General features: G+C 47.4%; 1 protein-coding gene across 1 annotated transcript in view; it reads left to right on the top strand.

The window, feature by feature from the left end:
* Positions 1 to 27,377, top strand: part of RBM5 (RNA binding motif protein 5) — a 277,566-nt gene that overhangs the window by 226,055 nt on the left and 24,134 nt on the right. The window contains exons 22-24 of the mRNA XM_078661241.1: positions 20,978 to 21,052; positions 23,271 to 23,368; positions 23,908 to 24,037. Coding sequence (XP_078517367.1) covers positions 20,978 to 21,052; positions 23,271 to 23,368; positions 23,908 to 24,037 — 303 coding nt within the window. The remainder of the gene's footprint in view (positions 1 to 20,977; positions 21,053 to 23,270; positions 23,369 to 23,907; positions 24,038 to 27,377) is intronic.

Here is a 27,377-nt window from a genome sequence, read left to right as displayed (position 1 = left end):
GGCTCTGACCACACTGGCACCAAAATGTTACAGCTTTGTACTGAAAACTCCTACCGAGCCTGTCCTCCAAACTATGCAAGAGTTGTTCGATCTGAGGCAAAAATCTGCATATTCAACCCAGAAGATTATTAAACAGACAATGCCTCAACCTTCTGAAAGACCATTGTTATTGAAACTCCTATTCCACCTCTCAAAACGAAGAAAAAGGACATTGGCACTAGCCCGTTACACATTCCTGCCCCTACCTCCCCTAATCCACCTTCAGGCTCCCCTCACCACCTGCTTCACCAGAAAAATCTGTGAAAGGAGACATTTCACCACGTTCACCCATATTCGATAATATACCGGATGACCCACATCATGGGGACCTATGATTTAGAGCCACAAGGGGGATACGTACCCAGACCTTATTACCACACGGCCATCCCCACCAGATGATGCTTAAGCCTGTAAAGATCTAATAGCCAGAACTTAAACTTGCCACCAAAGACCTTTACATATAGATCCTATAGAGGATGACTTCCTCTTGGACACCCTCACTACTACTCGAGGGTCCCAATATTTACCAATGCTTAAAGAAGTGCTCCATTAGAGGACAGTTAAACACACTCCTTAGTAGTAGGCAAGGAAGTAAGGTAACTTTAAAACTGGGGATGTACCTCCCACAGATCCTAGCGCTCTTATAGGGGAATCCTCATAAGCAACCCGCCCTCCTCCCTGGACGAATATAATACACAGCTGTTCATACAAATTCTGATGTTTCTGTTCAAATTGTGTAAAAAAAGTACTGCCCTGTCGCCCTGAAGCACAATTGGATACAGCGGTCCTGGAGGCCTTAACCCCTTCGGTGCTGCGGACTGCCGGCCGTCCCACGTGACGGTGGGCGTGTGCGGAGGATGGCCGTTGACCGTCCCAACCCCACCCACTGATTAGAATTTGCACCGCAGTCAACGGGTTAAAGGCACGGTGCCAGTTTTTACTTAAGATTTTAAAGCAGCCTATTGGCTAACAATACCTTGATTTTTCCTCTGCTGCGATCTCATCAGTAAAGGCTGTACTCTACATTTATATGCTATTTTTCTGATTTACAGAAATATTAGTCTAGTAGTGCATTTATTAAAGGAAAATGCAATGTACATAGGGCTTTAGTAGCCGTTTCCATAGGCAGTATATATTTATGTATGTGTGTATATATGTATGTGTATGTGTATGTGTATGTATATGTATATGTATGTGTGTATATATGTATGTGTATGTGTGTATGTATGTGTATGTGTGTGTGTGTATGTGTATATATGTGTATGTGTGTGTGTATATATGTGTGTGTGTGTGTATATGTGTGTGTATGTATGTGTGTATGTATGTATGTGTGTGTGTATATATGTGTGTATGTATATTCTGGGCTCCCAGCACGTGGGTTGGAATATTCCGTGCTTATGACTGAGAATTCTCCTGGAAGAGATCTAGGATTACAGTTAAGTAATGTGAGAAGTTGGCCTGATGTGCAGTGCTCACTATTCTAGTGATCACTATATATCAGTCCAAACAACCCTTATTGATGATTGGTTGTAAGTCAACCTTATAGACCAGCTATCCTAGTAGCATGGATACGAGCAGTCTAAGGCTAAGACTCTAGAGGGCGTGTTAAGCCAGCTGTTTTACCATCACATTACCCCTTGAACACCCAGTGAAAGGACACCACACAAGTGTTATGAAAATAAACAGTGTATTTATTAGAATCACAACAACCCTGTACTCTTTATGAGGACAGGGTGCTAGGCACACAACAAAACTCTTACGAAAATACTTTTAAGTTAGCACGTTACACAAATGCCCGAGGGGCACGAAAAACCATATACGCTAAAAGTGGAATGCGAATTACTAGCAGGTAAGTAACAGTTCTAATAGGCTTTGGAATCGCTAGGACTGGACTAGGGAATCGTTAGATTACTACTAGGAGGCCCAGGGGACTCGGGTGCAGAGTGTGCACTCTCACGCGGGATGCGGGACAAAGTCTATGGAAGCTAGAATTCACAAAGTTAGTGTTCACGGGCGAACCCGACCTGGTGGGAAGAAAACGACAGTGGATCCTGACCCTTGGATAGTGAGGCTATGCTGGGACACCGGAGTGCCGAAGTTACCTAGCCCAGGGGCTGCAGCTGCATAGGTCTGAAAAGACGTCGGGGATCTCGTTGCCGGACCAGGAGCCTGGAAGGAAGAAGTTGCTGGCAGGCGACCAGTGAAGGAAAGTTCGATGGATCCAAGCCTGGATCAAGGAAGAAGAAAACCTGAAAGCAGAGGGGACCAAGTTCTTGAATCACTAGCCAGTGATTAAGTGGGCACCAGGATGGCACCGGGCGAAGTCACCGCAGTCAGGTGAGTGGGCACTGCTGGGCTCTGCAGTCTCTCGGACCAGGAGGCGTTGTCGGCGACCAGGATGGAGGTGCGAGCTGTCCCACGAAGGATGAAGTCGTTGGCGTCGAAGTTACCCAGGATTGGGCAACAAGCCTTGGCTAATTCAAGCCCACGCGGTGGACTCAAAATGGCGTCTTGAGTGGACCAGGAGGGTCCGGGGTGCTCCTCTTCTGGAAGGGAGCAAGGGCCAGTCTGGAGCAACCAGACCAGCAGCAGAAATGTCGTCGGGCGTCGTCAGGAAGGCCACAAGCCAACGGGCTAGTAGCCAAACAACGCGGTGAGCAGCGGAAAGCAGAAGGGCCCCACGCAGATCGTGGAGATGCTGGGGGGCTGCACTTCGGAGCTGGAGCTGCTCAGAGTCGGGGCTTCTCGGACCCCAAAGCACTCACCAGTAGATTACTCGGCGGGCTTGCTGGAAAGAAGTCGTGCAGTCTTGCAGATGGCCGGTCCCTTGAGGTCTCGTCGCACCCACGGTTCTCAGCTGGGCTGTAGAGGTGGGTAGAGGTCAGAGGTGCCAGGGAAGCCGGTTCTCGTCGAGCTGGGCAGTCGGATTCCGGAGGAAGGACTTACAGCAGACCGCAGTGTTCTTGGATGGTGCCTGCGGATGCAGGGTGACTACTCCTTAGTCACAAGGGAGAAATCTTAGGAAGAAGTCTTGAGTTCCTTTCGCAGAAAGTAGTTTCAGGATTCAAAGATGATCTGATTTGGAAGGGGGCCAGTCTCTACCTTTATCCTGTAAAAAGGGGCTGGCACGCGACTAAGTCCTGCCCTATGGGTGGGACTAGGAGGGGGGTGGTTACACCCACTTCCTTGGCGGGCTTTTCCCCAGCACAGGGTCTGGAGTGACCCTGGAACTGGTTCCAGCCAGCCTATGCACAGTGAGCACCGGGGTGCCACGTGCAGTCACCTTCCTCTAAAGCCCTGCCTACCTACAATACACAAAACCCTGTCTGGGACGGTGCTGGCACCGCCCCTGGCAGGAAACCCTTTGTCCTTATCTCCTGCTCTGGGAGGACTCCCAGCAGCAGGAGGGCAGACTTGTGTCTCGGTGGCAGCATCCATTTTGTGGATGCTAAGGCTCTGTCTGAATTTTAACCGGGTTATAGGTTACAGGCATGTCGTGTCCCTCTAGAAGGGTGGAATGCTAACCCCGTCGCCAGAATTGGCGAGGGGTTAGTATTCCAATTCGTATGACACCTTACTCGACATGTTTTGATAAAGCGATACCAGAGTTGGCACATAACCGCGAGGATTATAAGGCACTTAAGAGTATATGGTATGCGATATCATGGAAACGGCTAAGGGATGGATCCCGAAAGCCGCAGACAGGCTCAGCTCATGCTAGAGCACCATCTCACACGATTCCAAGCACTCTGCCTTCAGGATTGTTAAGGCCTGCTATAGGAGTGACTGAAAGGAGATCTGTGTGTCCATTTTTAGGGTTAGATATAGGTATACTATATCTAAAGCAAAGGGTGAGTACACCACCTTGCCCCAGCTGTCGTGCAGCCAGTTGTGTCAGTTTTAGTTAGTCAATCCAGGGGTGGCATAATACATGCTTCAGCCCCTGGGAGACTTCTGGGTGCACCTCAGCCCTGGGTACAGGGACTTGGAGAGGGCCCAGTGCCAATTCAGTACCTAAGTACAATTTGGATAGAGAGAACAGCTAGGCTGTGGGTCTGATTAGCAGGCCCACAGCCAGGGAAAGTCGTAAACCAGTGCAGCAAAAAGCAAAAATCTGGGTGATCATAGGATTGCAGACCCTACTCTCCTACATGACCCCCCCCAAACTTTGGGACAATAAACTAACCTTGACCAGGTGAGTTTTCTTGCTCTAAGTGGAAATACCTGGAGAGCCCATCAGCATTGCTGTGATCAGTCCCAGGTCTATGCTCCACTGTAAAATCCATCCCCTGTAGGGAATTGGACCACCTAAGCAGTTTGGGGTTTTCACCCTTCATCTGATTTAGCCACAAGAGGGGCTTATGGTCTGTCTGAATGGTGAAGTGAGTGCCAAACAAGTAGGCCCTCAGCTTCTTCAGGGCCCAGACCACAGCAAAGGCCTCCCTCTCAATAGCTGACCAATTTTTCTCTCTGGGTGTCAACCTTCTACTAATGAAAGCAATAGGCTGATCATTACCATCAAAATTCAGTTGAGACAGAACAGCTCCCACACCCAACTCAGAAGCATCTGTTTGGACAATGAATGGCTTGGAGTAATCTGGACTCTTGAGGATAGGTGCTGTGCACATGGCCTGCTTTAGGTCATTGAATGCTTTCTGACAGCTTGCTGTCCACTGAACTTTCTTTGGCATCTTTTTGCTTGTCAGGTCATTAAGGGGGGTCACTATGGACCCATAATTTCTGACAAACTTCCTATAGTACCCAGTCAGGCCCAAGAAAGCTCGAACCTGAGTCTGGGTGATTGGAGGAGTCCAGTCCTTGATGGCCTGTATCTTACTCTCCAGTGGCTGAACCTGGCCTCCACCTACAAGGTGGCCCAGGTATACAACCTGTGACTGCCCTATCTGGCACTTTGTGGCCTTGATAGTGAGGCCTGCCTTTTGCAGGGCCTCTAACACTTTCCTCAGGTGGACCAGGTGATCCTCCCAGGTGGAGCTAAAGACAGCAATATCGTCAAGATAAGCTGCACAGAAGTCATCCAGCCCAGTGAGGACTTGATTCACCAACCTTTGGAAGGTGGCAGGTGCATTTTTCAGTCCAAAGGGCATTACCACAAATTGATAATGCCCTCCAGGGGTAGAAAATGCTGTCTTAGGTTTGGCTTCCTCAGCTAACCTGATTTGCCAATACCCAGCTGTCAAATCAAATGTGCTTAAGAAGTTGGCAGAAGCCAATCTATCTATAAGCTCATCTGCTCTTGGTATTGGGTGGGCATCAGTCTTAGTGACTGCATTGAGGCCTCTGTAGTCTACGCAAAACCTCATCTCTCTCTTACCACCCTGGGTGTGAGGCTTTGGCACTAGAACTACTGGGCTAGCCCAAGGGCTATCTGAGGGCTCAATGACTCCCAGTTCCAACATTTTCTGCACTTCAGTTTTGATGCAGTCTCTAACATGATCAGGTTGCCTGTAGATTTTACTCTTGACAGGCAGACTGTCTCCAGTGTCAACATCATGGGTACACCAATCAGTTTGGCTGGGTGTCAGAGAGAACATATGTCGAAAGGATTGCAGAACTTGCCTGCAATCCTGTTGCTGATGTTCAGTGAGGCTGCCACAAAAGACAACACCATCAACTGACCCATCATCAGGATTCTGAGTGAGCAGGTCTGGGAGAGGGTCACTCTCTTCCTCCTGTCCCTCATCTGTGGCCATGAGCAAGCTCATGTCCTTCCTGTCAACATATGCCTTGAGCCTGTTAACATGGAGCACTCTGAGAGGGCTCCTGGGAGTTCCAAGGTCCACCAAGTAGGTAACCTCTCCCTTTTGCTCAATGATGGTGTGGGGCCCAGACCATTTGTCTTTCAGAGCTGCTGGGGCCACTGGCTCCAGCACCCACACCTTCTGTCCTGGCTGGTACACAGTCAGTACAGCCTTTTGGTCATGCCAAGCTTTTTGAAGTTCCTGGCTGGCCTCAAGGTTTTTAGATGCCTTCTCCATATACTCAGCCATCCTGGAGCGGAGACCAAGTACATAGTCCACTATGTTGGTTGCAGGCTTTTTGAGAGGTCTCTCCCATCCTTCCTTCACCAAACACAGGGGTCCTCTTACAGGATGCCCATACAGAAGCTCAAAAGGGCTGTAGCCAACCCCCTTCTGTGGGACCTCTCTGTAAGCAAACAAGAGGCAGGGGATCAGGACATCCCATCTTCTCCTAAGAGGTTCAGGTAGTCCATGAATCATCCCTTTCAGGGTCCTGTTGAATCTCTCAACAAGCCCATTGCATTGTGGATGATAGGGTGTGGTGAACTTGTAGTTCACACCACACTCTTTCCACATGGCAGTCAGATATCCTGACATGAAGTTTGTACCTCTGTCAGAAACGACCTCCTTAGGGAAACCCACTCTGGAGAACACTCCAACTAGGGCTCTTGCCACTACAGGGGCTGTAGTGGTCCTAAGGGGAATAGCCTCAGGATACCTGGTGGCATGGTCCACCACCACCAGTATAAACTTGTGTCCTGATGCTGTCTGGGGTTCCATTGGACCAACAATGTCAATCCCCACTCTTTCAAAGGGGACCCCCACCACAGGTAGTGGTATGAGGGGGGCCTTTGTTGTGCCACCTGACTTACCACTGGCTTGGCAAGTGACACATGAGCGACAAAACTCCTTGGTATTCTCATTCATATGGGGCCAGTGAAAGTGTGAGACAAGCCTGTCCCAAGTCTTTGTCTGACCTAAATGACCTGCAAGGGGAATCTCATGGGCCAAGGTGAGAAGGAAACCTCTCAGAGACAAGGGGATGACCAGCCTCCTGGTTGCACCAGGCTTGGGGTCTCTTGACTCAGAGTACAGGAGTCCATCTTCCCAGTATACCCTGTGGCATTCCCTGCAGCCTCAGCAGCAGCCTGCTGTCTGAGGGGTTCAAGGGAAGGGCAGCTCAACTGTTCCTTCCCCAGGTCTGCTCTGGAGGGTCCCCCTGAGCCCAGAAACTCAACTTGATCAAGTTCAAGCTCTTTAGGCTCAGTTTCACTCAGCTCTTCTAGATCAGCCTCCTCAGAGACTTGATCCTCAACCTGGGGCAAGGGGGAAGGCAAAGCCTTACCCTTACTGCTCTTCTTCTAGGGAGGTGTCTGGTCCATAGTTTCAGGATCCAGCACCTGTTCAGTGGGGCATCTTCTGGCCTGTGACCTAGTCACAGCAAGCACATGTGCTGGCAAGCCTAACATCTCCATGTGAGTCCTCTGCTCCACTTCTGACCATTGTGATGACTCCAAATCATTGCCCAACAAACAATCAACTGGGAGGTCTGAACTGACTACAACTTTCTTTTGTCCCTTCACTCCACCCCAGGAGAAAGCCACAATTGCCACACTATGACTAGTAGTGACATTGCTGGCATTGGTCACCAGGAAATCAGTACCTGGCATGATCTGTCCAGGGTCCACAAAGTTAGGTGTCACCATGGTGACACTGGCACAAGTGTCCCTATAGGCCTGAGCCATCTTGCCATTAATCAAAGGTGTCTGCCTGTATTTGCCCAAAGTATTGGGACTTATTTCAGGGGACATATTCATATCCCCTGTACAGACAAGGACAGCCTGAGTGTGTGCCAACTAAGTTGTCAGACCCCTCAGTACCCAAGGTTAACCCAACTAATGCCTTGGGAGTGACACTACCACTACTGACTGTACTAGGGGGTGCAGTTGCTTTAGGAGCTGTAGTGGCAGGAGTTTGTCCTCCTCCTCTTTTGGTGCACTCACTAAACCAGTGAGATTTACTTTTGCAGTACTGGCACCACCTTTTCGACTGGCCTTCTTGAGTCTTCTTCTTCTGGGAAGCCTGACCCCCACCCTCTTTGGTTTGTTGGGGACCTGGTGAAGACTTCTGGTCATTTTGCTCATTCTTAACATTACCCTTCTGGTCTGCTTTCTTCTGACCACCCTGGTTCTGGTTCTGGTTCTGCTTGATCCTTGTCCTGACCCATTTGTCTGCCTTCTTTCCCAATTCTTGGGGAGAGGTCAGATCTGAATCAACAAGGTGCTGGTGCAGCAACTGGTTCTGACAATTGTTCAAAATTTGTTCTCTCATCATTAGATTATACAATCCTGTGTAATCTGTAACCTTGCTACCCAGCAACCAGCCCTCCAAAGCCTTAGTGGCACAATCCACAAAATCAGACCAGTCCTGAGACTGAGTTTTCTGGGTGTCTCTGAACAGCAACCTGTACTGCTCAGTGGTTAAACCAAACCCATCAACCAGTGTATTCTTCAGGACCTGGTAATTGTTAGCATCCTCCACTCTTGTAGTGAGGAGCTTATCTCTACCTTTACCATCAAAGGAGAGCCACAGTATAGCTGCCCACTGACTCTGGGGAATGTTCTGCACAGTGCAGGCCCTCTCCAGAGCAGCCATCCATTTCTGGATGTCATCCCCTTGCTTAAAGGGGGGCACTATTTTAGTCAGGTGTTTAGTATCTAAACCCTTCTCTCTATCTCTTGGGAGATTGCTGCCACCAGTGGGAGCTAGCCCACTCATCTGCTGCTCTCTTGCCAGGGCAAGCTTTTCTTTGGCCAGGGCAATTTCTTCCCTTTCAATCCTCAGTTCAGCTTGTCTCATCCTAGCCTCATGCTCCTTTCTCTGAGGGGAAGTAAATCTCCTCTGTGGAGGATTCCTTCTCCCCTGAGAAGAGGCATTAGAGTGCAGAGATCTATTGGAGTCCCTAGAAAGAGATCTATCTCTCCTAACTCCAAGGTTAGGCCCACTTCGGGTTAGTACTGGGGGGCCCCCAGATCCTAGCCCAAGTAAGTCTAAGTTGGTCCTAGTTAGCCTTCTGACTACCTCAAGACCCTTGTCTACCTCATCCCCAGAGAGTACCTCCTGATCCTCCTCCTCAACTGCTGAATCAGTGTTGTGGAGATCTGGATCCCCAGAGGTTCCCTCTAAGGCTGGCATGTTCTCATGTAACTGAGAAAGCTTTCTGGCATCATATGTCTCTAAGAGACCTATCAGAAAGGGAGTGGTGGGGTTAGACCCCTGCTTCAGTTTCCTGGAGACACAGATTTGTCTCATCTCCTGGAAACTGAGAGCTGCATATCTTGAAGTGACCTGTGGAGGGTCAACACTGACCAGGGGAGTCTCAGTAGAGTCCCCCTGAGTCGACATGCTTTTCTAGTGAGGTGTAAGTGGTGCACTTACCTACACTATATGTTTGCCTACTGATCCCTTGCTAGAGTTGTAGTTTAGGGTGTGCTAGGCCCTAGGAGCTACAACAGCTGGTTCAGTAGAACTAAGAGTATTCTAAGCTAAGTTATATGTACCTTTAGTACTTATGTGATCTTTCACAAGATATTCTTAGGGCATGTGTGGTAAAACAACAGCAAGCTCAAATCCCAACCGCTGCTCACCAATGTGAGAAGTTGGCCTGATGTGCAGTGCTCACTATTCTAGTGATCACTATATATCAGTCCAAACAACCCTTATTGATGATTGGTTGTAAGTCAACCTTATAGACCAGCTATCCTAGTAGCATGGATACGAGCAGTCTAAGGCTAAGACTCTAGAGGGCGTGTTAAGCCAGCTGTTTTACCATCACATTACCCCTTGAACACCCAGTGAAAGGACACCACACAAGTGTTATGAAAATAAACAGTGTATTTATTAGAATCACAACAACCCTGTACTCTTTATGAGGACAGGGTGCTAGGCACACAACAAAACTCTTACGAAAATACTTTTAAGTTAGCACGTTACACAAATGCCCGAGGGGCACGAAAAACCATATACGCTAAAAGTGGAATGCGAATTACTATCAGGTAAGTAACAGTTCTAATAGGCTTTGGAATCGCTAGGACTGGACTAGGGAATCGTTAGATTACTACTAGGAGGCCCAGGGGACTCGGGTGCAGAGTGTGCACTCTCACGCGGGATGCGGGACAAAGTCTATGGAAGCTAGAATTCACAAAGTTAGTGTTCACGGGCGAACCCGACCTGGTGGGAAGAAAACGACAGTGGATCCTGACCCTTGGATAGTGAGGCTATGCTGGGACACCGGAGTGCCGAAGTTACCTAGCCCAGGGGCTGCAGCTGCATAGGTCTGAAAAGACGTCGGGGATCTCGTTGCCGGACCAGGAGCCTGGAAGGAAGAAGTTGCTGGCAGGCGACCAGTGAAGGAAAGTTCGATGGATCCAAGCCTGGATCAAGGAAGAAGAAAACCTGAAAGCAGAGGGGACCAAGTTCTTGAATCACTAGCCAGTGATTAAGTGGGCACCAGGATGGCACCGGGCGAAGTCACCGTAGTCAGGTGAGTGGGCACTGCTGGGCTCTGCAGTCTCTCGGACCAGGAGGCGTTGTCGGCGACCAGGATGGAGGTGCGAGCTGTCCCACGAAGGATGAAGTCGTTGGCGTCGAAGTTACCCAGGATTGGGCAACAAGCCTTGGCTAATTCAAGCCCACGCGGTGGACTCAAAATGGCGTCTTGAGTGGACCAGGAGGGTCCGGGGTGCTCCTCTTCTGGAAGGGAGCAAGGGCCAGTCTGGAGCAACCAGACCAGCAGCAGAAATGTCGTCGGGCGTCGTCAGGAAGGCCACAAGCCAACGGGCTAGTAGCCAAACAACGCGGTGAGCAGCGGAAAGCAGAAGGGCCCCACGCAGATCGTGGAGATGCTGGGGGGCTGCACTTCGGAGCTGGAGCTGCTCAGAGTCGGGGCTTCTCGGACCCCAAAGCACTCACCAGTAGATTACTCGGCGGGCTTGCTGGAAAGAAGTCGTGCAGTCTTGCAGATGGCCGGTCCCTTGAGGTCTCGTCGCACCCACGGTTCTCAGCTGGGCTGTAGAGGTGGGTAGAGGTCAGAGGTGCCAGGGAAGCCGGTTCTCGTCGAGCTGGGCAGTCGGATTCCGGAGGAAGGACTTACAGCAGACCGCAGTGTTCTTGGATGGTGCCTGCGGATGCAGGGTGACTACTCCTTAGTCACAAGGGAGAAATCTTAGGAAGAAGTCTTGAGTTCCTTTCGCAGAAAGTAGTTTCAGGATTCAAAGATGATCTGATTTGGAAGGGGGCCAGTCTCTACCTTTATCCTGTAAAAAGGGGCTGGCACGCGACTAAGTCCTGCCCTATGGGTGGGACTAGGAGGGGGGTGGTTACACCCACTTCCTTGGCGGGCTTTTCCCCAGCACAGGGTCTGGAGTGACCCTGGAACTGGTTCCAGCCAGCCTATGCACAGTGAGCACCGGGGTGCCACGTGCAGTCACCTTCCTCTAAAGCCCTGCCTACCTACAATACACAAAACCCTGTCTGGGACGGTGCTGGCACCGCCCCTGGCAGGAAACCCTTTGTCCTTATCTCCTGCTCTGGGAGGACTCCCAGCAGCAGGAGGGCAGACTTGTGTCTCGGTGGCAGCATCCATTTTGTGGATGCTAAGGCTCTGTCTGAATTTTAACCGGGTTATAGGTTACAGGCATGTCGTGTCCCTCTAGAAGGGTGGAATGCTAACCCCGTCGCCAGAATTGGCGAGGGGTTAGTATTCCAATTCGTATGACACCTTACTCGACATGTTTTGATAAAGCGATACCAGAGTTGGCACATAACCGCGAGGATTATAAGGCACTTAAGAGTATATGGTATGCGATATCATGGAAACGGCTAAGGGATGGATCCCGAAAGCCGCAGACAGGCTCAGCTCATGCTAGAGCACCATCTCACACGATTCCAAGCACTCTGCCTTCAGGATTGTTAAGGCCTGCTATAGGAGTGACTGATAGGAGATCTGTGTGTCCATTTTTAGGGTTAGATATAGGTATACTATATCTAAAGCAAAGGGTGAGTACACCACCTTGCCCCAGCTGTCGTGCAGCCAGTTGTGTCAGTTTTAGTTAGTCAATCCAGGGGTGGCATAATACATGCTTCAGCCCCTGGGAGACTTCTGGGTGCACCTCAGCCCTGGGTACAGGGACTTGGAGAGGGCCCAGTGCCAATTCAGTACCTAAGTACAATTTGGATAGAGAGAACAGCTAGGCTGTGGGTCTGATTAGCAGGCCCACAGCCAGGGAAAGTCGTAAACCAGTGCAGCAAAAAGCAAAAATCTGGGTGATCATAGGATTGCAGACCCTACTCTCCTACATGACCCCCCCCAAACTTTGGGACAATAAACTAACCTTGACCAGGTGAGTTTTCTTGCTCTAAGTGGAAATACCTGGAGAGCCCATCAGCATTGCTGTGATCAGTCCCAGGTCTATGCTCCACTGTAAAATCCATCCCCTGTAGGGAATTGGACCACCTAAGCAGTTTGGGGTTTTCACCCTTCATCTGATTTAGCCACAAGAGGGGCTTATGGTCTGTCTGAATGGTGAAGTGAGTGCCAAACAAGTAGGCCCTCAGCTTCTTCAGGGCCCAGACCACAGCAAAGGCCTCCCTCTCAATAGCTGACCAATTTTTCTCTCTGGGTGTCAACCTTCTACTAATGAAAGCAATAGGCTGATCATTACCATCAAAATTCAGTTGAGACAGAACAGCTCCCACACCCAACTCAGAAGCATCTGTTTGGACAATGAATGGCTTGGAGTAATCTGGACTCTTGAGGATAGGTGCTGTGCACATGGCCTGCTTTAGGTCATTGAATGCTTTCTGACAGCTTGCTGTCCACTGAACTTTCTTTGGCATCTTTTTGCTTGTCAGGTCATTAAGGGGGGTCACTATGGACCCATAATTTCTGACAAACTTCCTATAGTACCCAGTCAGGCCCAAGAAAGCTCGAACCTGAGTCTGGGTGATTGGAGGAGTCCAGTCCTTGATGGCCTGTATCTTACTCTCCAGTGGCTGAACCTGGCCTCCACCTACAAGGTGGCCCAGGTATACAACCTGTGACTGCCCTATCTGGCACTTTGTGGCCTTGATAGTGAGGCCTGCCTTTTGCAGGGCCTCTAACACTTTCCTCAGGTGGACCAGGTGATCCTCCCAGGTGGAGCTAAAGACAGCAATATCGTCAAGATAAGCTGCACAGAAGTCATCCAGCCCAGTGAGGACTTGATTCACCAACCTTTGGAAGGTGGCAGGTGCATTTTTCAGTCCAAAGGGCATTACCACAAATTGATAATGCCCTCCAGGGGTAGAAAATGCTGTCTTAGGTTTGGCTTCCTCAGCTAACCTGATTTGCCAATACCCAGCTGTCAAATCAAATGTGCTTAAGAAGTTGGCAGAAGCCAATCTATCTATAAGCTCATCTGCTCTTGGTATTGGGTGGGCATCAGTCTTAGTGACTGCATTGAGGCCTCTGTAGTCTACGCAAAACCTCATCTCTCTCTTACCACCCTGGGTGTGAGGCTTTGGCACTAGAACTACTGGGCTAGCCCAAGGGCTATCTGAGGGCTCAATGACTCCCAGTTCCAACATTTTCTGCACTTCAGTTTTGATGCAGTCTCTAACATGATCAGGTTGCCTGTAGATTTTACTCTTGACAGGCAGACTGTCTCCAGTGTCAACATCATGGGTACACCAATCAGTTTGGCTGGGTGTCAGAGAGAACATATGTCGAAAGGATTGCAGAACTTGCCTGCAATCCTGTTGCTGATGTTCAGTGAGGCTGCCACAAAAGACAACACCATCAACTGACCCATCATCAGGATTCTGAGTGAGCAGGTCTGGGAGAGGGTCACTCTCTTCCTCCTGTCCCTCATCTGTGGCCATGAGCAAGCTCATGTCCTTCCTGTCAACATATGCCTTGAGCCTGTTAACATGGAGCACTCTGAGAGGGCTCCTGGGAGTTCCAAGGTCCACCAAGTAGGTAACCTCTCCCTTTTGCTCAATGATGGTGTGGGGCCCAGACCATTTGTCTTTCAGAGCTGCTGGGGCCACTGGCTCCAGCACCCACACCTTCTGTCCTGGCTGGTACACAGTCAGTACAGCCTTTTGGTCATGCCAAGCTTTTTGAAGTTCCTGGCTGGCCTCAAGGTTTTTAGATGCCTTCTCCATATACTCAGCCATCCTGGAGCGGAGACCAAGTACATAGTCCACTATGTTGGTTGCAGGCTTTTTGAGAGGTCTCTCCCATCCTTCCTTCACCAAACACAGGGGTCCTCTTACAGGATGCCCATACAGAAGCTCAAAAGGGCTGTAGCCAACCCCCTTCTGTGGGACCTCTCTGTAAGCAAACAAGAGGCAGGGGATCAGGACATCCCATCTTCTCCTAAGAGGTTCAGGTAGTCCATGAATCATCCCTTTCAGGGTCCTGTTGAATCTCTCAACAAGCCCATTGCATTGTGGATGATAGGGTGTGGTGAACTTGTAGTTCACACCACACTCTTTCCACATGGCAGTCAGATATCCTGACATGAAGTTTGTACCTCTGTCAGAAACGACCTCCTTAGGGAAACCCACTCTGGAGAACACTCCAACTAGGGCTCTTGCCACTACAGGGGCTGTAGTGGTCCTAAGGGGAATAGCCTCAGGATACCTGGTGGCATGGTCCACCACCACCAGTATAAACTTGTGTCCTGATGCTGTCTGGGGTTCCATTGGACCAACAATGTCAATCCCCACTCTTTCAAAGGGGACCCCCACCACAGGTAGTGGTATGAGGGGGGCCTTTGTTGTGCCACCTGACTTACCACTGGCTTGGCAAGTGACACATGAGCGACAAAACTCCTTGGTATTCTCATTCATATGGGGCCAGTGAAAGTGTGAGACAAGCCTGTCCCAAGTCTTTGTCTGACCTAAATGACCTGCAAGGGGAATCTCATGGGCCAAGGTGAGAAGGAAACCTCTCAGAGACAAGGGGATGACCAGCCTCCTGGTTGCACCAGGCTTGGGGTCTCTTGACTCAGAGTACAGGAGTCCATCTTCCCAGTATACCCTGTGGCATTCCCTGCAGCCTCAGCAGCAGCCTGCTGTCTGAGGGGTTCAAGGGAAGGGCAGCTCAACTGTTCCTTCCCCAGGTCTGCTCTGGAGGGTCCCCCTGAGCCCAGAAACTCAACTTGATCAAGTTCAAGCTCTTTAGGCTCAGTTTCACTCAGCTCTTCTAGATCAGCCTCCTCAGAGACTTGATCCTCAACCTGGGGCAAGGGGGAAGGCAAAGCCTTACCCTTACTGCTCTTCTTCTTGGGAGGTGTCTGGTCCATAGTTTCAGGATCCAGCACCTGTTCAGTGGGGCATCTTCTGGCCTGTGACCTAGTCACAGCAAGCACATGTGCTGGCAAGCCTAACATCTCCATGTGAGTCCTCTGCTCCACTTCTGACCATTGTGATGACTCCAAATCATTGCCCAACAAACAATCAACTGGGAGGTCTGAACTGACTACAACTTTCTTTTGTCCCTTCACTCCACCCCAGGAGAAAGCCACAATTGCCACACTATGACTAGTAGTGACATTGCTGGCATTGGTCACCAGGAAATCAGTACCTGGCATGATCTGTCCAGGGTCCACAAAGTTAGGTGTCACCATGGTGACACTGGCACAAGTGTCCCTATAGGCCTGAGCCATCTTGCCATTAATCAAAGGTGTCTGCCTGTATTTGCCCAAAGTATTGGGACTTATTTCAGGGGACATATCCATATCCCCTGTACAGACAAGGACAGCCTGAGTGTGTGCCAACTAAGTTGTCAGACCCCTCAGTACCCAAGGTTAACCCAACTAATGCCTTGGGAGTGACACTACCACTACTGACTGTACTAGGGGGTGCAGTTGCTTTAGGAGCTGTAGTGGCAGGAGTTTGTCCTCCTCCTCTTTTGGTGCACTCACTAAACCAGTGAGATTTACTTTTGCAGTACTGGCACCACCTTTTCGACTGGCCTTCTTGAGTCTTCTTCTTCTGGGAAGCCTGACCCCCACCCTCTTTGGTTTGTTGGGGACCTGGTGAAGACTTCTGGTCATTTTGCTCATTCTTAACATTACCCTTCTGGTCTGCTTTCTTCTGACCACCCTGGTTCTGGTTCTGGTTCTGCTTGATCCTTGTCCTGACCCATTTGTCTGCCTTCTTTCCCAATTCTTGGGGAGAGGTCAGATCTGAATCAACAAGGTGCTGGTGCAGCAACTGGTTCTGACAATTGTTCAAAATTTGTTCTCTCATCATTAGATTATACAATCCTGTGTAATCTGTAACCTTGCTACCCAGCAACCAGCCCTCCAAAGCCTTAGTGGCACAATCCACAAAATCAGACCAGTCCTGAGACTGAGTTTTCTGGGTGTCTCTGAACAGCAACCTGTACTGCTCAGTGGTTAAACCAAACCCATCAACCAGTGTATTCTTCAGGACCTGGTAATTGTTAGCATCCTCCACTCTTGTAGTGAGGAGCTTATCTCTACCTTTACCATCAAAGGAGAGCCACAGTATAGCTGCCCACTGACTCTGGGGAATGTTCTGCACAGTGCAGGCCCTCTCCAGAGCAGCCATCCATTTCTGGATGTCATCCCCTTGCTTAAAGGGGGGCACTATTTTAGTCAGGTGTTTAGTATCTAAACCCTTCTCTCTATCTCTTGGGAGATTGCTGCCACCAGTGGGAGCTAGCCCACTCATCTGCTGCTCTCTTGCCAGGGCAAGCTTTTCTTTGGCCAGGGCAATTTCTTCCCTTTCAATCCTCAGTTCAGCTTGTCTCATCCTAGCCTCATGCTCCTTTCTCTGAGGGGAAGTAAATCTCCTCTGTGGAGGATTCCTTCTCCCCTGAGAAGAGGCATTAGAGTGCAGAGATCTATTGGAGTCCCTAGAAAGAGATCTATCTCTCCTAACTCCAAGGTTAGGCCCACTTCGGGTTAGTACTGGGGGGCCCCCAGATCCTAGCCCAAGTAAGTCTAAGTTGGTCCTAGTTAGCCTTCTGACTACCTCAAGACCCTTGTCTACCTCATCCCCAGAGAGTACCTCCTGATCCTCCTCCTCAACTGCTGAATCAGTGTTGTGGAGATCTGGATCCCCAGAGGTTCCCTCTAAGGCTGGCATGTTCTCATGTAACTGAGAAAGCTTTCTGGCATCATATGTCTCTAAGAGACCTATCAGAAAGGGAGTGGTGGGGTTAGACCCCTGCTTCAGTTTCCCGGAGACACAGATTTGTCTCATCTCCTGGAAACTGAGAGCTGCATATCTTGAAGTGACCTGTGGAGGGTCAACACTGACCAGGGGAGTCTCAGTAGAGTCCCCCTGAGTCGACATGCTTTTCTAGTGAGGTGTAAGTGGTGCACTTACCTACACTATATGTTTGCCTACTGATCCCTTGCTAGAGTTGTAGTTTAGGGTGTGCTAGGCCCTAGGAGCTACAACAGCTGGTTCAGTAGAACTAAGAGTATTCTAAGCTAAGTTATATGTACCTTTAGTACTTATGTGATCTTTCACAAGATATTCTTAGGGCATGTGTGGTAAAACAACAGCAAGCTCAAATCCCAACCGCTGCTCACCAATGTGAGAAGTTGGCCTGATGTGCAGTGCTCACTATTCTAGTGATCACTATATATCAGTCCAAACAACCCTTATTGATGATTGGTTGTAAGTCAACCTTATAGACCAGCTATCCTAGTAGCATGGATACGAGCAGTCTAAGGCTAAGACTCTAGAGGGCGTGTTAAGCCAGCTGTTTTACCATCACATTACCCCTTGAACACCCAGTGAAAGGACACCACACAAGTGTTATGAAAATAAACAGTGTATTTATTAGAATCACAACAACCCTGTACTCTTTATGAGGACAGGGTGCTAGGCACACAACAAAACTCTTACGAAAATACTTTTAAGTTAGCACGTTACACAAATGCCCGAGGGGCACGAAAAACCATATACGCTAAAAGTGGAATGCGAATTACTAGCAGGTAAGTAACAGTTCTAATAGGCTTTGGAATCGCTAGGACTGGACTAGGGAATCGTTAGATTACTACTAGGAGGCCCAGGGGACTCGGGTGCAGAGTGTGCACTCACGCGGGATGCGGGACAAAGTCTATGGAAGCTAGAATTCACAAAGTTAGTGTTCACGGGCGAACCCGACCTGGTGGGAAGAAAACGACAGTGGATCCTGACCCTTGGATAGTGAGGCTATGCTGGGACACCGGAGTGCCGAAGTTACCTAGCCCAGGGGCTGCAGCTGCATAGGTCTGAAAAGACGTCTGGGATCTCGTTGCCGGACCAGGAGCCTGGAAGGAAGAAGTTGCTGGCAGGCGACCAGTGAAGGAAAGTTCGATGGATCCAAGCCTGGATCAAGGAAGAAGAAAACCTGAAAGCAGAGGGGACCAAGTTCTTGAATCACTAGCCAGTGATTAAGTGGGCACCAGGATGGCACCGGGCGAAGTCACCGTAGTCAGGTGAGTGGGCACTGCTGGGCTCTGCAGTCTCTCGGACCAGGAGGCGTTGTCGGCGACCAGGATGGAGGTGCGAGCTGTCCCACGAAGGATGAAGTCGTTGGCGTCGAAGTTACCCAGGATTGGGCAACAAGCCTTGGCTAATTCAAGCCCACGCGGTGGACTCAAAATGGCGTCTTGAGTGGACCAGGAGGGTCCGGGGTGCTCCTCTTCTGGAAGGGAGCAAGGGCCAGTCTGGAGCAACCAGACCAGCAGCAGAAATGTCGTCGGGCGTCGTCAGGAAGGCCACAAGCCAACGGGCTAGTAGCCAAACAACGCGGTGAGCAGCGGAAAGCAGAAGGGCCCCACGCAGATCGTGGAGATGCTGGGGGGCTGCACTTCGGAGCTGGAGCTGCTCAGAGTCGGGGCTTCTCGGACCCCAAAGCACTCACCAGTAGATTACTCGGCGGGCTTGCTGGAAAGAAGTCGTGCAGTCTTGCAGATGGCCGGTCCCTTGAGGTCTCGTCGCACCCACGGTTCTCAGCTGGGCTGTAGAGGTGGGTAGAGGTCAGAGGTGCCAGGGAAGCCGGTTCTCGTCGAGCTGGGCAGTCGGATTCCGGAGGAAGGACTTACAGCAGACCGCAGTGTTCTTGGATGGTGCCTGCGGATGCAGGGTGACTACTCCTTAGTCACAAGGGAGAAATCTTAGGAAGAAGTCTTGAGTTCCTTTCGCAGAAAGTAGTTTCAGGATTCAAAGATGATCTGATTTGGAAGGGGGCCAGTCTCTACCTTTATCCTGTAAAAAGGGGCTGGCACGCGACTAAGTCCTGCCCTATGGGTGGGACTAGGAGGGGGGTGGTTACACCCACTTCCTTGGCGGGCTTTTCCCCAGCACAGGGTCTGGAGTGACCCTGGAACTGGTTCCAGCCAGCCTATGCACAGTGAGCACCGGGGTGCCACGTGCAGTCACCTTCCTCTAAAGCCCTGCCTACCTACAATACACAAAACCCTGTCTGGGACGGTGCTGGCACCGCCCCTGGCAGGAAACCCTTTGTCCTTATCTCCTGCTCTGGGAGGACTCCCAGCAGCAGGAGGGCAGACTTGTGTCTCGGTGGCAGCATCCATTTTGTGGATGCTAAGGCTCTGTCTGAATTTTAACCGGGTTATAGGTTACAGGCATGTCGTGTCCCTCTAGAAGGGTGGAATGCTAACCCCGTCGCCAGAATTGGCGAGGGGTTAGTATTCCAATTCGTATGACACCTTACTCGACATGTTTTGATAAAGCGATACCAGAGTTGGCACATAACCGCGAGGATTATAAGGCACTTAAGAGTATATGGTATGCGATATCATGGAAACGGCTAAGGGATGGATCCCGAAAGCCGCAGACAGGCTCAGCTCATGCTAGAGCACCATCTCACACGATTCCAAGCACTCTGCCTTCAGGATTGTTAAGGCCTGCTATAGGAGTGACTGATAGGAGATCTGTGTGTCCATTTTTAGGGTTAGATATAGGTATACTATATCTAAAGCAAAGGGTGAGTACACCACCTTGCCCCAGCTGTCGTGCAGCCAGTTGTGTCAGTTTTAGTTAGTCAATCCAGGGGTGGCATAATACATGCTTCAGCCCCTGGGAGACTTCTGGGTGCACCTCAGCCCTGGGTACAGGGACTTGGAGAGGGCCCAGTGCCAATTCAGTACCTAAGTACAATTTGGATAGAGAGAACAGCTAGGCTGTGGGTCTGATTAGCAGGCCCACAGCCAGGGAAAGTCGTAAACCAGTGCAGCAAAAAGCAAAAATCTGGGTGATCATAGGATTGCAGACCCTACTCTCCTACAAGTAACTTAACCAGTTAAGTGTAGTGCTGCAGATTCACATGCACCCTCCCTGGCAGGTATTAATTAGAGGTGAGACTAATGCACACAAATACAGCATGTTTAACAGCAAATGCTAACTTAGCAGAATATATCTTCAATTGAAATATGCAGGGAGATTTTTTTTAACAAAGGAGCTATTGAACATATGCAATACCTCGAGGGGAGGAAAATCCATGCCGTTCATATAACTTTGTCGCGAAGAAATAACTTGCAAAGCCCGGGCCAAACACTAGATGGCAGAAGTATGCATAACATATGAATCTGCAACACTACACGCTACAAATACATGCTTACAGGGTAAATAACCTACTCCTTCTACAAATTGTTGTTTTTCATTTTAGAAAAGCAATTCATAAGAAGGAAATGCCTGGTTTGAGGCATGTTTAAACAGCACTTGTAGTAAATTGCCTTTCACCTTCACACCTGGCTGTTTCAGGAGTTATTGTAGAATCAGAACTCCGCTCAAATTATGCATCTGCCCAACTAATAAATCTCGGGTGACTTCATCACAACTTGCCTTTAATAAGAAAAGTAGACTGCCTTTTAAATGCGGATTGCATGTTCACATGTATTTTGTAACGCTTATATTGTGACTTGTTTAATCCCAGATAGCAGGATCTAATGCTATTTTTATAGGCATACTCTGCTCCATGTTCTGAAGTGCATATGCTGAATTAGAATCCTTTCTTCCTCTTGACAGATGGCACTCTTGTGTTGTGAAGGCAAATTAATAGGGATAATTCAGTTTGTGCATATGTGGTATGGGACATTTATTTTTGCAATATATTTCTAATAGTTATTTATTTATGACAGCAAAACCTTGAACTGCTTAGGACATCAAAGCTCTCTGAACAAGATATGGCGTCGTTGGAGCAAAGAGAAAGGGAGGTGTGTATAATTTGTCTTGCTCTTACTTTGATGCGATAGATGTATGCTCTCCACTGGCTTTTTGAATTGTAGGGGGGCAAAGTATTATCTTTATGGGTTGCCGTGGTCGGGTGTTCTGGGTAATGGTAGGATTTAGTGATCGCGTTCTGGCTTGTTAAGTTCTTTAATGAAAGTGTAGTATCTATTTAAAGGATGACTTCTAAAACAAGTGTCCATGAATGGTGATTACGGATATATCTGCAGGAATTGATAGCATAGAAACAACTGGACATGCTCGAATTAATGTGGGCACTGCTGTTTCTCACTTTAGCACCACATCCTTAGTGCTGTGGTACTCCATTCATAAGACAAATTCTCCCCTTGTCTTGTAGAAGAGTTTCTAAAAGTGAAGTTCTATCTATACAGGCCTCGAAATCATAAAAATGTTACTAGACCTTCAGGTCTAGTGACTTGAATAATATACTCTACCTATTTATAATGCTCTTGATCCATAAACTGGTTACAAATGATGTAATCATAGCTAAATAATTTAGTTTATTGAGCTCCCATTTTCTTCATTAGCAGATATGAGCACTTTCAAATCTGCGAGTTCAGCGTGTCTGCTAAATACAAATCTAGCCACATATAGGATACACATGAAGCCTGACTTGCTTCTTAGTTCATTACCAGCATTGTCAGGGCGGGGCAGGAATGTTTCTCAAATCATGTTTAAAAGCTATCACTTAGAATAAATACATAACTAAAACATGAAGTGGTATCACACTGTTATTTGTAATCAGCAGATTTTACATTGAAATAGCCACAAACATTCCCTAGGACATGCAGTTTTACTGATAAAACTATATTGTGTACAAACAATGGGCCCAATTCACAGACCTAACTTAAGACAAAATCCTAAACTTGCTACCATTTTGGTATTCACAGAAGACACTTACTAATTTCGGTATTCACAGAAGTTAGGAGTCCTAACTTTAGGACTCCTAAATGCCTTATGTGAAAACCGAGTCTTAATTAGGATTTTTCTCAGTTTAGTAGTAGTAAAGTTGAGAAAAAGCCTAATTTTAAGACTTTCAGTATTTACAGAAGGCATTTAGGAGTCCTAAAGTTAGGAGTCCTAACTTTACTACTACTAAATTGACAAAAATCCAAATTTTAAGACTTTCGGTATTCACAGAAGGCATTTAGGAGTCCTAAAGTTAGGACTCCTAAATTCTGTGAATACCGAAATGAGTAAGTGCCTTCTGTGAATACCAAAATGATAGTAAGTTTAGGATTTTGTCTTAAATTAGTTCTGTGAACGTTTGGAAATAGTTTCTGTAAATGTCATTTACCCATCACCAAGTAAAGGGTTTGGTTTGCTCCTATTTAACTCTGTTTACATCCCACTTATTTACAAAAAACGTGTTTTTGTAATTCCTGTAATATTTTTACTATTAATGTGCAAGCTATTTATTTAAATGTTTAATGTTAAAGCAAAATAACTGACCTCTTCAGACAGCTCACTTAATAAAACCTCTAACTCTAGAAAGAGAGAAAAACAAACCTCCTTTTCCAAGCAGCAATTAGTTACAAAACAAACTGGCATTCGACCTCTTTCCTTGAACAGACTGCAAATGTGTCAAGTTAGAAACTAGCTTTAATTGCATCTTTTTGCTCATTTACTTTATTAATGAACAGAACTCCTGTTCCTTTCCAGCCTTACACTCGCCTGATGGGACTAGTAAATGCTAAAAAATAGCTTGACTTGATAACATTTTATTTGCAATTGCGAGTGGGCAAGTAGATTTTTCAAGGCCTATGTATTCTGCTTTTTAACATGCTGTGGTTGAGATTTCCAGGCATTGAAATGTCAGTTCCAGCTGTACAGAGATGTGTGCTGCCATTGGGATTAACTTGCATTAATTCATCCTCTGACAGTCTGTCATTAAATAACATTTATAATCCACTAGCTGGGTGCCACAATATGGAGTGTCCTAGTCCACTCACTAAAGGAAATAAGTGATGCATTCATTTATTTTATGTACTGAAAACACTCGTGCATGAGTTTTCTTACTTGTTGTTTCCTATTCCATTATAAGAACCTTCCAGGTACCTTATACGGGTGTGCTAGACTCCTGAGCTAATGCACATGTGAGAACCATTTTGACACCAAGCTGCATTTTATAACTTGGATGATAAGTAACTTTGTACTGCAATTAATTCATGCTTTGTTTTGTAGATGAAATATCGAGATCGTGCTGCTGAACGAAGAGAAAAGTATGGTATCCCAGAACCACCTGAACCCAAACGCAAAAAGCATTTTGATAACAGCACAGTGTATGTATTTGTCATTTTTCAAGACCTATTTGCAGGGAATCTTGTCTTTTAAATATTTATTGATTGCTCAGCTTAAAATGGAAGAATGTTAAATCACAATATTTTGATTTTCACCTTCATTCTCTAAAGTTTACATTCTTGGGAATATACAGTCATGCTTTAACCCCTTCCGTGCGGGGCTGTTTCCCCCGCTGGGCGGGGGGGGGGCGCGTACAGCGCCCCGGTGCTCATGACGAGGTCAGCTCGTCATGAGCTCCGGCCCTCCGGTGCTCATGACGAGCTGAGCTAGTCATGGCCACACCCGTTCCAAAGGAACGCTCAGCACTGCAGGGGAATCAGCCCAGCATGTGAGCGTTCCACGGAACGGGCGCGGTCATGACGAGGTCAGCTCGTCATGAGCACCGGAGCGCCGTTGCTCATGACGAGCTGACCTCGTCATGAGCATTCAAGGGGTTAAATGCTTCTTTTTACTATTGTGTATAAGGCACATCATTTTAGAGCAGATAATTAATTCAGTTAATATGTTCTCTTTCATGCAGGAATTATGAGCAGCCAACAAAAGACGGCCTTGACACAAGCAATATTGGTAACAAAATGCTGCAGGCCATGGGTTGGAAGGAAGGGTTAGGCCTGGGTAAGAAAGCCCAGGGTATCACAGCTCCCATACAGGTAATTTGTTCATCCATTACCTCAGTTAATCCATTTGTAATGTTATTAACCAGTTTATTGGTTCTTTAGCGTTGCATATTTAAGAACTAATGGATAAACGTGAAATGAGTATGTAAGATTATTTTTTTTAATAACTAGTTTGTCACTTCTGTAAACTGTCCAGTCAGTCCATTTCCTTCCTAAACCACAGTTGGCCATGCAGCTGACTTTTTTGTTATGCTTATTGGGAATTGGTAGAAACCTAAGGTGCAAGTGAAGTATATATTATTCCATGTGCACCCGATTCCATACCTCACTCATTCATTGCCTTTTTGAGACTGGATCCATTTTTGCTCCATGTGCAAACCATATTCTTTTTCAATGGGCTACCTCAGTTCCTCATGTTTTACCAGCATTCCTTCTATAACCACTTCCTTCACTTACCAGTTCCTGTGACTATTATGTACCTCATTTGAGCCACTGGATTGTTGAACAATGACAGTTCAGTCCACAGGGATGAACAGGCTTCAAGGTATCCTTGCTCACTTTTGATAGTTAGCTTGTGGCATACATTAGAATGCATCTATATTGAGTGCAAAACAAGCAATGCAGTAAGTAATGCAGAATTGAGAATGTCTACATCCAGTTTAAGGAAAACATTAAAATGATATACAATATAACAAATCAGTTAAGTATGAAATCAAATATTGAAAAAAATAAATTATTGCAAAATCAAAAATAATTTAACTCCATGAAGCTCATCTTTACAAGTCAATGAAAAGCAAAATAACTCCCATCAAAATTAATGGTAACATTTAACACATTTGGTGGTTCTGAAATTCTTTAAAAAAAATAATAAATAGGCTAGACGTATTTCTTAATTTTGAGAATCCCAGTCAGTTGTGCTCCAGCAGTCTGTGTGGTATCCAGAAGCCATTAGGCAGCTAATTTCTATGATCTCATCTGTCACTTCTGGGTGTTAAATGATGCTGAAACATGTTAACCATACTCTGAAAAGTTTGTTTTTGGCTGCTTATTAGAACTGTGTGAGGGGGAAATGCACAAGTCTTGGTACTGAACTTAACTCCGTTTTATTTTGCCACAAGGCGAATTAGTACAATATATTATGCCTCCACCCCTTAAAGATTGAGAGACAGTTTTATTAGATATCCATCATGTGGACATTTTGGTGGCGAGAGGGAGAGCGATTTTGTAAATAAGGTAAATATTGTGGTTTCCACATTTGGCCAACGAGGTGTCCTTTTACCTTGGTCCAGAGTAGTTGTGAACTTTAAGTACTTCAAGATCTATACCTTTTCTTCCAGGGTATACTCATCGATCGTCTTAAGCACTTAATAGTCCCGCCCACATGCGGGGATCCCGGAGCACATAACCTGTACAATATATATGTATGTTTAAAAGTACGAAGTACCCTAAAACATACATATATGTATAAACCCACGTATATGTTCATATATATCTATACATAATCATGCAGCCTAATAAATATGCTAAACAATGCCTCAATTGCATTGAATTTATATTCAAAATCACCATATACATTTAACATATCTAGCACACAGAATATAAGCACATTTAATTGCCAAACATATCCTTTATTTGAAGGAAGAAAGGCAAGAAAATCCAAAGGCATTGTTAGCCAATAGGTTGCATTGGGAACATAGCATATCAAACTGGCGCTGTGCCTTTAAAACCTCCGACCTACCCAATCCAATCATTCACCATAGTTGACAGTAAGGTCTGTTCTCTTTTTTTCTTCCTCCTTGTGTGAGGATCCAGGGCACAGAGCTCTTCTGTTTCGACATTCCTGTCAAACTTTTCTCTTCGGAATTTTTCACCTTCACTCGACTGTTTTAAGTACCTCCTTGATTTCTAACAGTTTTTCGGACTGAAATGTCAGACATTACATGCCATCTGTGTTTAGCAAATGCACTTTGTGGGACAAATAGATGGCAAAATCCAACACGCACTCGGTGTGTATTGTTTGTTTGCCTTCATCATAATCCAGATACATACTATCCCTGCCAATACCTCTCCAGAAGAATATTGAGAGCTGGGGATAAGATTAGACTTAATGCCATGCAAGAGAAGAAAGGAAAGACCAAGTGGCCTTTTAGGGTCCCAACCCCCTTTCAAAGAGCCCTCCTATGAACTTATTTTTCATTGTTAGCCCCCCACTTTTTGCCTAGTTTTGATGAGCTTTCAATTGTAGTGCGTGGGGTCCCTGCAAACCGGGTCCCCTGTGTCAGTACTGCTTCCCTAAACAAATCCCCAATTGGTTCTTCTACCCCCTGTAAGCCCCTAGTTAACGGTACTCTTGAGTACCTGTTGCCTAAGAGCTGAAGAGGGTCCCCTGGGACCATTCCACTGCCCTTGCACCCAGTGAGGAAGAAAACAGTTGACTTAGCACTGCCTGAAGGCATAGGCAAGTCACCCCTCTAGCAGGCCTCAGCCCTAAGGTAGGGCGCACTATACCACAGGTCAGAGCACATCTGCAAAAGCAGATGTGCCTATAATTTTGGGTTCCCTTCCTTTATATTGTAAGTTCCAGTGAAGCCACAGAGTATATTGCCTGGAAACTCGACAACTCGTGTTCCCTAGCTCATGATGGCTTCACTGAACAGAGGAGTGTTTGGAACCAAACTACTCCTTTCAATAAATCCACACTGATACCAGTGTCATTTATTGTACTATGTACCCACAGGGAACCTCCATGGTGCCCCTTGAAAACCTACCACCTGCTCAGAGGGGAGCTTCAAAGGCCTGCCACCTTTGTAATTCGACCCCTAGCCTCTGCTTCCAGCAGCAGATGGCAGCCCCTCGTTTACACCCCCACTTTTGGCGAGAAAACTTCGAGAATATGTGGTTTGCCCAAATCTGCACACTCCACCCCTCTGGTGGAGGAGGCCAAGTTGAGCACACTTTTCAGTCTTATCTGTGGTTGGGGGAGGTTGAGGAAAAGTAGAGGCAAAAGGTAATGAGAACACAAAGACATGGATTAAAGTTCTCGAAGACCACCTCTGCGGCGATGTCAAAACACTTGAAGGTCACCATAAACAGAGCCCCACTGTCCCTGACCAAAGGACACCAATGTTGGCAAGCCTTCTAGCTAACCATCTACCCCACCAGGCACACATGGGGTGAAGGTCAAGGAGCTGAACTGCCGAGTGTGAAAAGGAAGACTACATTGAGGGCCGAAGATAAACATAGAGCTCGAGCAAAAGAAGTGCCTGCTTGAGAAGTAGGGCATGAGGTGGGACCTGAAGTTTTGCAGCGTGAATCTTTCTGGATTCACTATGCTGTGCATTATTCCGCGGTCTTGTGGTTGGGTCCGGATTCG

This window comes from Lissotriton helveticus, chromosome 9 (assembly GCF_964261635.1).
Source record: "Lissotriton helveticus chromosome 9, aLisHel1.1, whole genome shotgun sequence".
Lineage (NCBI taxonomy): Eukaryota > Metazoa > Chordata > Amphibia > Caudata > Salamandridae > Lissotriton > Lissotriton helveticus.
Note: the sequence above shows the minus strand (reverse complement) of the source record. Positions and strands in the feature narration are given on the sequence as shown.